This window comes from Conger conger, chromosome 12, assembly GCF_963514075.1.
Source record: "Conger conger chromosome 12, fConCon1.1, whole genome shotgun sequence".
Taxonomy (NCBI): domain Eukaryota; kingdom Metazoa; phylum Chordata; class Actinopteri; order Anguilliformes; family Congridae; genus Conger; species Conger conger.
The window spans coordinates 35,765,096-35,778,923 of record NC_083771.1 but is presented as its reverse complement, the minus strand read 5'-3'; the positions used below and the strand labels follow the sequence as shown (position 1 = coordinate 35,778,923).

At 36.6% G+C, this 13,828-nt stretch overlaps 1 protein-coding gene across 1 annotated transcript in view; it reads right to left on the bottom strand.

Moving 5' to 3' along the window:
• cntnap3 (contactin associated protein family member 3) overlaps window positions 1-13,828 on the bottom strand; it is a 112,139-nt gene that overhangs the window by 68,135 nt on the left and 30,176 nt on the right. The window contains exon 2 of the mRNA XM_061262392.1: window positions 5,439-5,549. Within this exon, the coding sequence (XP_061118376.1) occupies window positions 5,439-5,549 (111 nt within the window). The remainder of the gene's footprint in view (window positions 1-5,438; window positions 5,550-13,828) is intronic.

Sequence of the window (13,828 nt, the reverse complement as noted above, 5' to 3'; positions counted from 1 at the left end):
TGCTATACACTGCTGCCACACAATTGGCTGATTAGATAATCGCATGAATAAGTAGGTGTAATAAAGTAAAAATGTTCCTAATAAAGTACTCGGTGAGTGTATATATGTATAAGTAAAGGGGAATAACCATTTTTGGCACACAATTGAAGAAGTGCAAATTGTCCATGTCCATTAACTAAATCCCTGTGGGGAACAGATGCAAATCTAATGAACTAGTAATTTTTCTCATCAATAATTAATTTCTTTTCCACCTACCAGCTATTATGAACCAGGATAATTTATGGCAGTGAGCCTCTTGACAAAAAATGTCCACTAATAAAAATATGGGACTATTTGGCAGAATGTAATGATCATTCAGGTAATAAAATGTTGATGAGCTCGCCGAGTAAACCACTTTTTATGTGAACATGACAGAACTCTTCTCGGAGAATGAACACATGACAGAAACTAGAGTGAGAACATTTCCTGATAAGACTACTAAAGTAGATTTTTATCTTTTTTAAAATTCTAATATACAGTAGTATAATTAGGGCCACTAGTTTGTCTCCCCTTGTTTGCACATACATGCTCATCATAAGAAAAATTTTCATAATGTTGTCCTCTGTTTAATGTATGATCAGTGATGGCAAAAAGGGCAAAAATGTAGGCTATGATAACTTTGCCATTTCACAAATAATGATGTATATGATTACAAAGTTTCCCCCTGGTTGCTGATGCAGAGTCAGTTTTGGGTGTCATTGTATAGTGATTAAACTTAGATTAGACTGACCCTTAGACTAGACTTTCATGCTGCAACTGTTTATCAAGGCACATCCAAAGTAATGGATTTTTTTTTTTTTAATAGCCTACATTTTGTCTCTCCAGTCAGTCTCAAGAAGGCTAGATCATGCACTCAGCCCTGCAAACTGGTCTGTGGTCATTAAAATAAGAAGAAGACACATCTGTTCAACAATCATCCTCAATTTTGATGTTTTTATGCTTAGTTTGAGTGTAAATATCAGTGTGCTGGTTGCATAAAACCTAACCTAAAAAACACAGCATGCCCTCCCAGGATGAAAATATGTACTTGGTGTTGTTCTTCTGTATTTTATGTACTTTTTATATATATATATATATATATATATATATATATATATATATATATATATATATATATATATATATGAGCTTTTGTACTCTATGTAGTGAGATGTTTTTACCATTGTGCCAATGAAATAGTTGCTCTTTTACAAATCTCCTTCAAAAACGAAAATACGACTTGTTTTTTTTAGACTTATTCATCTTCTGCTGCTGTAGCCTATCCACTTTGATTTCGGTTTAATGCGTTGTGTGTTCAGAGATGCTCTTCTGCATACCACTGTTGTAATGCATGGTTATTTGTGTCACTGTCACCTTTCTGTCAGCTTCAACCAGTCTGGCCCTTCTCGTCTGACCTTTCTCATTAACAATGCGTTTCTGTCCACAGAACTGCTGCTCACTGGATGTTTTTTTTGTTTGTTTTTGCTCCATTCTCTGCAAACTCTAGAGACTGAAAAATCCCAGGAGATAAGCGATTTCTGACATACTCAATCCACCAACAATCGTTCCACGGTCAAAGTCACTTCGATCACATTTCTTCCGCATTCTGACATTTGGTCTGAAAAACAGCTGAACCTCTTGACCATGTCTGCATGCTTTTATGCACTTAGTTGCTGCCACATGATTGGCTGATTAAATATTTGCAACTGTTAAGGTACCAGAATGATGAAGGGACATACACAGATAGGCAGACAATGAGTAAAAATAGTCTACGACTCAATTCATGTTTTAACTTGAATATTTTTTTCAGATTTACTAGTATTAATTCATTTTTATTGTACTCATTTTAACAAGGCACATTCAAAATTATCTTACTTCGGACATTTTGTACTAAGAATGTATGCAAAAGTTTAAAAAACTGATTTCTCTGAACTCTGGTTAGCAAAAAGTTCTATTTAACATTATGGCCAGTATTTGGTCAATCTTGGAAAGTGACACCACAGTTTATTGCTATATAAATTATTATATGTTAATTAAGTAACAAAACATGGCCTTCAATGAAGACTTTAAGTAGAATCAGGTGTCTTAGTACTGGGCTGAGACAAAAACTTTTTGGATAAGATATGACACCCCTTCTTTATACTGTAATGGATGCATTTTTCTTTTTTACAGCAGTGGTACTGAATCCTGGTCCTGGACAGCACGCTGGTTTTGGTTTTTTACTCAAGATTCACACTGAAAAAATCCGGTGATGTGTGTTAACTGTGTAACCAACTGCTGTATCTGATCAAATGCAGTGCTACTCAAGTTCTGAGTCACCCCGAAAGCCAGCAGACCCTGTGGCTCTCCATAACCAGCTGGATTCCAATCCAAAATTCCATGCTTCCTCTCCGACATTTCCGTCCCTTCCTTCAAATGCCCCAAATGCCACAAAATACGGAGGCCACGCCACATACGGTTCTTTCCGAATTATGAAACTTATCCCTGGTTATGGATATGCACTTTGATGTACGTCGCTCTGGATAAGAGCGTCTGCCAAATGCCAATAATGTAATGTAATGTAATGAAATGGGAGGGAGCAATTATATTTCCCTTCCATCGCAATATTTTTTGTAGGATGAGTTTGGGAGGCTTTTGAATAATTAATGAGTGCATGTTGAGGGATGGGAGGGGGATTAAGAACTGAGAATTTAACTTTGTCAGATAGCCGACTATTGCCTACATTTATTTACTTCTCTATGAGTTTTTAAGGGAGGTTTAAGAAGTCCTCACTTAAGGCACAGCAAAGACCAGGTGGTGTGTTTTGACCACTAAAAATAAGCTATGAATTATTCATGAGTCATTCTACAGAAAAATAATATACTTGTGCATGGAGCCAAGGTTACTATCACGTAGCAATTCCTATATAACTTTCAAGGGCCATCAGGTTCTGATTTGGTTGTTTCATTGTCTATCCTCCCTTACAGAGTACCAGTTAATTTTCTTTGTTTGTTGCACATCACAATTTTGGAAACACCCAGACCCCGCTTGAGGGAACGGAATGTGTTAAATTGGAATTAAACCAAGCCATGCTTTCCATAGCATTTACTGTAAACTTCTGTCCATGTTCACTTTCCTTCCTGACTCTCCTTATGTTAGATAACTAACTGTTTTTAGAAATGAAACTGTTTTTATGAAAAACTCTATTACACAATTAATCACTCGACTGTGGGAGTGCCTATGGGGATCCCTGGAGAATAACCATTGGAATACCAGTTTAAATCCTTGCAGGTCACATGGTGGAGACAAACTACTGGTACTTAATATAATAACTTATTTTCAGCCACTTAGTTTAAATAATGGGTCATGGTCGGAGCTATGATGTCTTGAAATATGGCTATACTTGTTACAGTGCTTCACAGATTAGAAAATGTAAAACTAACATTTTATATTGTTATAAACATTTGGCAGCAGTATTGACAGTGCTTATAAGAGACACTGACTACCCCATGCTTACGTGTTTCATTAATCAAAACGAAACGTAATGCCTGATTTTGATATTCATTTGGAATCTGCAATAGGTCCATGGTATAGAGCCCAGCCTCTACTCATGGTTTGCTTTTATCCCCATATACTCTTGCCATTTTATGGCATGCACTTTATCTGTCATGTAATGCCCTGGAAGTCACAAAAGCAATGTGAATAAATAATACAATGTGCAATATTTGCATTATTTTTCATCCAAATAATACATAAATCAGACATGTATGTGTATTGTGTTTTCAGCAAAACATCCTATAATAATAATAATAATAATAATAATAATAATAATACTAATAATAATAATAATAATAATAATAATAATAATAATAATAATAATAATAGCACATTTCTGATACATTAAACAAGCCCTGAGATGCTTGTGGCACATAGTCGTATTGATCACAATTGAAGATGAGGAAGAAACTGCTCCTGGATTTCCATGCCCGGTAAATTTCCACTCTTTCATTATCTCAAAATAAATGTAGTGGTCAATATTTGATTCCTCCACCTAGGTCTTTTCATTTCCTCTCAACACTCTTCTTTCCTCAAGATGATTGCTTTACATTACAGACAATTTAAAATACAATTTGAAAACTGTATTTTTCAATTCAAATGTCCTATTTTCTGTATAATGTGTTCCAACCTTCTTCACCTCAACCTTCTGTATAGACTGCCTTAGTACTACATCAGCTTCAGGTTAAATAATGCAACGTACCTTACATTTCATACTTTTGATATTGAAGTCAGGAGAAACCACATCACACATCTCTGGGAAATCACATAACTATTAAAGAGCCATCCACCTGCACCTCAGGATGCTTATTCAAACAATGGTGGACTATACTGAGCCACAAATGAACCAAAGAATTAAGCAGTTTTCTGTACAAGAATAAAAACAAGCACAGAACAATTTGGACAACATGGTCTCAGATAAGCCCTCTTCATGCTAATACATTTCCTGTACAGTCCCATAGGGTGTGTAATGCATTTACATCTAACGGTAGCAGTGATGTGATGATGCTCCAGATTAAACTGAATTAGTACATATAACAAAGCCACCAATGCAGTAATTTGTACAGGGGCAGCCGGTAGCCTTGTGGCTAAGGTACATGACTGGGACCCGTTGGTGGTTCAAGCCCCGGTGTAGTCACGATAAGATCCACACAGCTGTTGGGCCCTTGAGCAAGGCCCTTAACTCCATATTGCTCCCGGGGGGATGGTCTAATTGCCTAATCTAAATAACAAATAATAATTTGTCAAAAATAATGGATTGAAAAACATTATAATCCTCTCCTGTTGTTCCCACAGTGTCACTTTGCCAAGGAATGCATTTACAAGGCAAGACTAATTAAGACAATATTGAAAGTCATGACCGTACTGAGACCGAACAAAAACTGAATTATTCCATGCATGAAATAGCTATGTAAGAAGAATTACTTTCCTATCTCAATTCTGATTTGTATCATAAATTCATTGGGTGCACTGAGATTTGCAAAACCAGAGCCAGCCCTGGGCATAGGCAAACTAGGCTTTTGCCAAGCGCGGCAAATTGCCGGTGAGGGCACCGTGGCACATGGATTTTCTATTTCCCTGTCGTCTGTATTGCTCTACGTTGAGTTAAAAACAAAATATATTCAGACATCGCAAGAGATGAATGCTGTTATTATGTGGTCCATTTTGATTATTCATTATGAATCAAATAAAGAAATGTGATGTGTAATAATAACCTTTTATTTATTGTTTTTACATTCATAAGAGTATTAGGGAGATTCCATGCATATTCTAAAAATGCATATTTTTACATACTGAACCATCACTGAGAAAGCTGCCTAAAAATGAAAAGCAGCTTTAGATATATTTGACCCGAATGAGAAATTAATGTTATGAAATCTACTTACCATCTCTCCTGTTCAGTTTCGCAAATCCAGGGCTATGAGTGTTGGACAGCTGGGATGAGCTGTTGAATGACATCTGAGGCAGAGAGGGGACCAGTGGGCTATCACAATTATCTGTTAGATGAGAAACAATTATGGTCAAATAATAAACCGACATAGAACATCTGAACTTTATTTCCCTTTGGGAAGAATACATTTTTAGTTTTCAAGTAATACAAGCTAATACAAGAACATAAGAATACATGCATTCAGTCCATCTAATCCAGACATTTGCCAGTAGTCTATACAGTACCCAGCACTGTTCCAAGCCTGGATCTAATCAACCCAAGGGTATCTGCTTCTACTACATGACATGACCAGCTATTCACTCACTGACAATAAAACAATTTAAAAGATGTGAGGAATTTATCTGTAACATTGATCTTCTGACAAAATTCAATCAGAAAAAGATTTTGTTGTTGACCTTGTTAATCCCTAATATAAATTTAAAAACATCAATTAAACCACACCCATCCCCCGAGTTTCCTTTTCTTGAGCCCGAATGGATTAGGTGTCAAGTCTGTCTTCATGACTCTTACATTTCATATCTAGAACTATTTAGTTTGTCTTCTTTTTACTTCTTTATACAGTGCAGCCTGTAAGTATTTCTGTTCTGTATAATTTTATTTGGCTCTGTGCTCCAGAATTTTATATATAGTCTGCCTATTTTACGTGGCTAAAAGTAATTGGAATGTTGGCTTCTCAGCTGTTTCTGTTAGCTGGGAGAATTAAATCACTTAATTGGTGCAAGTATAAGAAAGCTTTCAGTATCTATATATATATATATATATACACCTACAGGTGTCCTGAACAATCTGTTTGGAACATCATTAAGAAGAAAAAGAGCATTAAGACTGGACATTTTACCATGTACCCACAGCCGGCAGAACCACCTGGTCAGAACAGCTGATGAAGAGTGTATACCATATGTATATACATTATTTGGATACTGGAGTTCTGAAAGCTTAATTATTATGTTATGCAGTGACAGATTTCCCTTAGCTCATTGGTTGAAGTTAATTGAAACTGTCTTTAGATCTATAGACTCACACTTTAAGTTAGAATAGAACCTTAGACATTCTAGAAGATATACAAAATAAGAAGCCAAACAATATATATGAACAGCACATTCTTAATAAAACAAAAAAAATGCTGATGTATGCTAATAAGAAGAAGAGCTGTAGAATGTAATGAAAAACATACAGTGGTTTCATGTTTCATTTGGCGGTTTGCTTCTGCGGTAAGAATTTTGCCGTCAGCGAACACATATTTGTGAGGTTCCAACAGTAGGGGCAGTCGCGTTACATTTTGCCCTTTAACAGGTGGAGTAGTCATTTGCAGCATGATTGCCAATAATTAATGCTCATCATTATCGGAGTTTATTTTTGTATTTTAAAAACCCGGGAATTTTTCAGGTTTTATATTAATCGGATGGAAACTATGACTATGATTTTAAAAAACGAGAGAAAATCGGATTATAATAATGCGCATTTCCGAGATAAATCTTTAAATATTGTCCTTTCTTTTAACCGTAGGCTTTCTTAATGGAACAATGATAGTGCGCATTCCAGGAGATTGGAAATCGCCTGCTATATGGAGATTTAATGACGTTCACACAGTGACATATTCAAGAAAGGCCTAACATTGCCATAATAATCATGACGTCATTCTAATACAAAATACGAAGGAATCCTGTTTAATCACTTAAGCCACAATGGCCAGAGTGTGTTTATTACCATTCAATCCTTTTTTAACAGTGAAAACAATAAAACGAACGGTTCTATTTGTATAAACTATTTTACGATACCATTGTTTAAGCAGCAACTGCTAAACGATACCATTGTTTTAGCACTGCTGCCCCCCCTAGTGTCAGAACCTGCAAGTACGGCAGACTGCCATGGACTAGTGTGCTAACATATGCCATCTGGTGGTGGTAGTGTGAACAACAAGTAATTACTGTGGAAAAAACTGCCTGGCAGATCTCTGGAGGCAGAAGCGCCAAATGAAACATGAACCCACTGTATGCTAAATCAGGTGCTTCAAAATGAAAGATACTGCCCCCCTGACCATGGCAGTCTTTTCAACAGCCTCAAACACACTGTTTAAACTTTTCTGTATCGTGAAACAGTAAAATAACCCAGAACATTTTGACACAGGCAATTAATTACATGATTCAGCAATTGATTAGCCACAGCTTAGTGTCCACCACGAAGACCTCATCAGAACAAGTGAAGCATTACCGGAGAGAATCAAGAGGCCACTTATTAGCAGACCGTTTTATCAAACAAGAAAACAAGTATATATTAGGGATGTCAAATCCATTAAAAAATGTCATTTGTTTGTATCTGTAAGTTGGCAATTGATGGTTCTGCACTGTGTCCCTACAAACATATGTCCATCATGGTCATAATTTAATTATGACTGCCATTGTTATTAATGGCTGTACTTGAATATTATGTTATAGTAATAATAACATGCATTAGAGAAGCTACACTAGAATCTGCACTATTATCCACTACAACATTATGCTGTTTAGATTTTTCTTAATTCTAAAAACTTTTTTTTTTTTCATTTTATCCAAATGAACAATAAAAAAATAAAAAAATAAAATATATATAATTATAATATGAATTATAAACAGGTGGCGCAACACCTGCATATACATGTGTGTATCTGTTCAACCAACAAAATTGGGGAAAAAAAGGAACTGGATGTGGTGTAAACTGAAAATTTAGAAATTATGAGAAAATGTCAGTTTACTGGCCAAATGCGCCGGGGGCTCTCATCAAAGCAGACATCCCTATTGAGAAGGGGACAGTGTTTACAGATTTATAAAGGTGGCATTCAAACAAGGCGGCTCCGTCCCTGTGCCTTCTAATCTATGTGCACACTACCTCCTGCAGCTCAATCTGCAGTACCTCCAGGATGTCAAGGACAAGATGCAGGGGATGCACTTCATTGCCACTTACAGTATGATAGTATTGAACACTGATAAATCCCCCCAACCCCTTACTAGGTGTTTCTCTCACACTCTCCCACTTGGGCTTTTTGACTTTTGAATGGATCAGGGATTGCTTTTGTCATGCCATAAAAGACATGGCATCAGTGACCTGGTATTGAATGCTGAATAGCAGTCTGCAGACAGGAAGGCAGCTTCTGACAACTCAGCTAAACTTAAACTGCTTCTAGTGCAGTTAATTAATAAATACATCTATCACTTTATGATGAAATGTCACAGATGTCACTTGATGCAAAAAATGCATTAAAATATGTTTTATTATGTGCAGGAAATGGTCATTGTTTTCATATGGTGCTCCCTTGGAACTAAATGATTTTATATGGAACTAACATGCAGTGAAAGAGCCAGGTGTGCATTTCCTGTCTTTATCATAGGAAAGTGTGTCTGGTTTTAGTTGAAAATCATCTTTTCTGCAAATCTCAACTTCTGTAGTAACATCGGCTTCACATGATGTACCAATGAATTAAAATGAAGAGAAAATATTGTGAATATATATAAGTGCATCTGTATTCTGTGCATTACAGTGGTTTTGTGTTTCTGCCTCAGATCTGCCGGGCTGCGGAACATTTGCAATACGTTTTTTTTTTTCCACAGTAGCTACTTTTTTATTCAGCCACCACCTGGTGGCAATTGTGAGCACTCTAATCCATCGCTGTCTGAAATACTCGCAATGCCTGACAGTAGGGGACAGCAGAGTGTCATACTTGTAATATCGGCCTAAGTGTCAAGAACAGTCCATGAACTCCTCCAAAACTAGCCTACTATCGAAAGAAAGCCAAATAATATCTAAAGTTAGCCAAATAAGTAAGCCTAATAAGATTTATTTCATAGGGGCTAAAAATGCACCACTTTACAGCTATTTAAAAAAGACAGTATCAATAAATATAAACTTAATCTTAGTCAAATTTGCTTGCATAAATACATATGGTGTAATCAACACATGCAAGTATAGTATTTTCTATTTATCACTGTACTTCACAACTGTTACAACTAAGCAGTAAACGATGATTAAAGATTCTAGAGGCAGTGATGACTTTCATTTTTGGTGAGGGTTACACGGAAAGGGGAAGGGAAAGGGGAAAACTGGTGGTGCACCTGTAGCCATAGGTAGCCAAAGTCACACTGCAGTAAGTGCGTTCAGCAAGAGTAGCTAAGCAACGTATGTGTATATTGCCAAAAGAAAATGTCCCAAGCCTAGTGAAGCCACCTCTACCCCCATATGCACAACACTCACCCCCTCACCCCCTTACTCCTCCTCCCACCACATATTTATTTTCACCTCTCAGTTTCACACACACAAATTCACACACAGACGCATTCAAGCACACATACACACACAGATTTATACACTGACACATGTATGCAAACACATACAGTATATTTGGGGAGGGGAAAAAAAGATAAATCGCATTGCATCACAGTCTGTGGGTCACTTCCATAATCCATCAGTATGTTCAGAAGAAAACAATCAGAGAATACAAAAACACAGACCACATGTAGCAAGCGCAACAAATAAGTCTATGTTTGTAATACACGCACTGAAATTCTGTCCATCATTTGGTGTGTAGACAGGCATGCACACACAGTGTTCGGGTATATCAAGTGCAGGCAGGTATGCACATGCACACCCAAGCACAGTTATCCAGTGTCATTTCAGAATTATTTTTGACACATTTCTGGGAGATCTATGTTTTTCATAGTGAGTGATGAAAATGGTACATTTGGTTTTTGTTTTGTGTTTAGCTCAAAACAATAAACATCAATAGTCATGAAAACCTTGTTTCATTTCCATTTTCTCAAGATAAACATGATTCATGCCTCCCATTATTCTGGATTTCTTCCATGAACTACAACTTTTTCACAAAAACAAATGGCATTATAATTTCTAAATGTGATCTAGCAGAGGTAATTGCCAGGCATTAAGCATATAGTTCATCTATATTGTTTGGGAATGAGATAAAGACCATATTTGTTACGTATTTTGATATCTTTTTTAGTCCTTTATTGCTTTAAAATCCAAATAATGTTCCAGGTGAATTGGCCACAGCAAACAGTACCAACGGGTCCAAAAAGTGAACAGAACAGAAGGGCTAAGCATGTTGTCAGAGATCTGTGCTGATACCTTGATGGAGAGCAGGCTGATGTTAGCGTTAGGGCTGATCATTTCATTTTCTGTCTTCTGAGGCTTTCAGCAAACATTTCACTTAAAACTTTGTTTTTGTGATTGACATATCTCTGTACGAGAGACTCATTGTCTGATGGAGCTTTTTTATAGGCTTATAACTTTGCGGGATGATAACTTAAGCTATGCTTCTATTTAGATAAAGACCTGGGTTCACAATCGCTGGCTAGCCACACTTCAATTGTAAAATGATAGAAAATATCAAATGTGATGTTCTAGAACTAGCAGTGACAAAATGGAGTGCTTCTGAGGTGACTCTGGGTTAAGAATTTCTGATATAGGCTACTGCATCTCTGATATGAATCAACAAAGTCAACACAGTGGACTGATAGTTTTTGGAATTATGTTTTGGTACAAGAAGACACGATTAGCTCAGAAAACCACTTTAACTAGGCTACCGTCAGGGATCCAAGCTCTCCTTCATGACAGCATGCAGTGATATGCAGTGCAATGACTGCTGCACCTGTAACAGGTCAAAATGCAATGCGGCTGCCCCCTACTATCGGAAACCTCGCAAGTACTATTTCCCGGCCGGCAGCATCCTAAGGACAGAGGCAAAACGTTAAATAAAAAACACAAAACTACTTTATCTGAGGACTTCCAAATGGATATTTTGGTTCAGTAGGTTTATTATCGTGTTAATGTACAGTAAAAATGGCAAGCACATTGTCAGCACAAATATTGTCCCCTGCAATATTGACTGAATAAAGGAAAAGTAACAAAGCAAACCTTTTGGAGATCACCAATGAATCTTGAACAACATTGTACATGGGTATTTTTTAGTTTAAGAAAGTAAAATATCTGATCAAGCTGTATTACTTGACCATGGCAATGCTGCAGTGGCATTGCAGGGATCTGTGTATACATTACAAGCATGCATTGGTAAACTATATAGCATCTGTTCGCAGGAATTTGGTTTCTTAATTTAAGGAGTACATTGTCCTGTCACTTCTTGTAGTCCTAGGTGGAAGGCTGAATACCAGTGAAAGCAGTACCATGGTGCTCAGTAAATTCTTCCAAAGGTTATTTCTCCTTAACCCTGGTTCAAACATTCCCCTATAATGACTTCCTTCCACCAACATACCGTAGCAAAGAGCAACCTGTGCACCTGGATATTAAAGAACATGTATAATTTAAATGCTATGGTGGCAGCTGCACTTTATATTTTAAACATGCTATCCATTCTACCCATTAAAAGCATACTGTGGTTTGCTTTAATGCATTACCTAAATGCTATGCAATGTGCAGTCAGCATTGTATACAGAATACAAGATAACTCTGCTGGACTAATACATACAAAATGTATAATTCATCATCTACCAAATAAAATAATTTGAATAATGTTATAGTCACAAAGTTATAATTGGGAGATTATTTGTTAACTGTTTCAAACCAGCTGAGAAAATTGAGATTTGAGAGCTTACTGATTTTTCTTTTTTAAAATAAATCTGCTTTAAACCACATTAAAAATAATTCATGTCTGTGGTGTTACCTTCACTTATGGTACAATATGATATGGAACAATATCATGTGATATGATCATTTTGTTCCCTGAAGTGTAATTTATACTTGTATATTGTATAAACACTTATCCTTATCGTGAAGAGGTGTGAGAAGTAAAACCGTAGACAGTTGTGTGGTGTTACCATGAAGGGTAAGGGTAAAGACTAAAGACAGTAACACCAAACACTAAAGACAACTGCACACAAATATGATCATTTCTTCAAAGCTAACATGCAGCCATTTTATCTAACTAGCTAAAAGACATGTGGAAATATCCATCCATCCATCCATCCATCCATCCATCCATTATCTTAACCCACTTATCCTGAACAGGGTCGCAGAGGGGCTGGAGCCTATCCCAGCATACATTGGGCGAAAGGCAGGAATACATCCTGGACAGGTCGCCAGTCCATCGCAGGGCACACACACCATTCATTCACTCACACACTCATGCCCACGGTTTAACTAAATCAAAGTTAAATTGGATAGCCAATTTTTGCATACTTTATTGAACTTTAATGGTTCAAAATGCAAGGCTTTATATAATTGTATAATTTACAGTAATTAATTGTAATACAATTATTTGTAAATACAAAGCAAAAGCAGTCTCAAATAAAGTATTTGTTAAGAAACATAGATTCAAAGCTATTTTTTTCAGGATTCACTTCCATTCTCAGTTCTGTTCCAGGCCTACAGCATGTCAGACAGTTTAGGCATACTGTGCTGAGGAGATTAGCCGGCTTTTCTTTCTGGTTGAACACCTATTTCTGTGGGAAACGGAAATCAATAGCATGGCTGGCTGCAGATACGCTACCTTAAATAATGGCGTAGAGGAAAATAGAAAACTGATTTGAACTTCAGTCATAGACATTTCCTGAGTAACAAAGTTGAACTATCTTTGCCAAGTACTTTCACTAATGTGTAAAAGCAGGCCAAATTATGTGTTAAGTGTTTATTCAATACAGCACACTTAAAAAGAAGTCATTTTTTAAATAAATACTTTTGCACACAATTCAGTCCTCCAGAAGCAAATACCACTACAGCCTCCTCAATATGCTCTGGCAAATAAACTCATTTCAGGTACCAGAAATCATCTAAATATTATTTCATACAAATTAATAGCAAAATATGATTTTAGACACAGTGTGTAATTACAGGAAATATCAAGGGCTTACTGTGCACTCAGTGAGGTATTTGTTGTATTAGGTATTTATTAGATTTATTTATTTATTTATTTATTTTTACTGATTGGTCATCTGCTGCTGTAGCCTATCCAGTTAGAGGTTTGACGTGTTGTGTGTTCAGAGATGCTCTTCTGCATACCACTGTTGTAATGCATGGTTATTTGTGTTACTGTCACATTCCTGTCAGCTTCGACCAGTCTGGTCCTTCTCCTCTTTCATTAACAACACATTTTTGCCCACAGAACTGCTCCTCACTGGATGTTTTTGGTTCACAATGGTTCACAATGCTCTGCAAATTCTAGAGACTGTCATGCCTGAAAATCCCCGGAGATCAGGAATGTCTGAGATACACAAGTGTGGCACTGACAATTATTGCAATGTCAAAGTCACTTAGATCACATTTCTTCCCTATTCTGATATTTGTTCTTTGGTCTGATTTGCCACTCTTCCTTATTGTTGTCTCTCT